This window comes from Penaeus monodon, chromosome 22 (assembly GCF_015228065.2).
Source record: "Penaeus monodon isolate SGIC_2016 chromosome 22, NSTDA_Pmon_1, whole genome shotgun sequence".
Lineage (NCBI taxonomy): Eukaryota > Metazoa > Arthropoda > Malacostraca > Decapoda > Penaeidae > Penaeus > Penaeus monodon.
The window spans coordinates 22,755,905-22,756,687 of record NC_051407.1 but is presented as its reverse complement, the minus strand read 5'-3'; the positions used below and the strand labels follow the sequence as shown (position 1 = coordinate 22,756,687).

General features: G+C 33.7%; 1 protein-coding gene across 1 annotated transcript in view; it reads right to left on the bottom strand.

The window, feature by feature from the left end:
• LOC119587367 overlaps positions 1 to 766 on the bottom strand; it is a 5,852-nt gene extending 5,086 nt beyond the window's left edge. The window contains exon 1 of the mRNA XM_037936112.1: positions 301 to 766. Coding sequence (XP_037792040.1) covers positions 301 to 470 — 170 coding nt within the window. The 5' untranslated portion in view covers positions 471 to 766. The remainder of the gene's footprint in view (positions 1 to 300) is intronic.
• Between the last annotated feature and the right edge of the window lie 17 nt (positions 767 to 783).

Here is a 783-nt window from a genome sequence, read left to right as displayed (position 1 = left end):
GTATGCAAAGTTTTTGACATTTTTTTCTATTCATAACCTATCATTCATGTAAGAAATATACTCATAGATGAAATGGTAAAGATGGACAGCTTGGGGGGGATGGGGAATATGAGAGTACTTCATATAATTCAGTGACTTCTACTCTTTGAATTTCTTTGGGCCACAATATATTGTTCTTGCAAAGTAGGAAGGCATATTGTATATCTATTTATATTTTACAGTAGATTCCTAATCACTTCCAGGATAATAACAATTTACCTAAACATTACAATATATCACAACTGCAATTAAATCACATACCTGATCACTACAGAAGACATGTAGCACTCAATGACACTACCTCCCTTATCCTTATCCTCTGCATTTTCTCCACTTGCTTCAATAGCAGAGAATTTTAGAATAGCTCTTCCATGCCCCCACCACTCTGTCTTTATGAATGTTGGTTTGTCCATATTTCTGTAACAGTCCATTATGATTAATTACACAAAGAAACATCAAGTACAATCACTTGGGTATTAAGCAAATATTCAGAAGAAGACCATATAAAAAAAGAGTAAAAACTAAATCTATCAATATAAAAAAGATCAACAGAAAGTAAAGGTAAGGCAACAAATGCTTATCAAAATCTGTGAATCTAAGCCTGTATAACTAAAACTCTGGCCTCTATGCTTCACAGTTTGGCAATGCAGACAAACTAGTACCATATAGTGCAGATCCTGGCAATACATATCTTGTTAAACTCCCTGACAATATATCAAGAAAGAAGCAACTAGTCTTATCTCG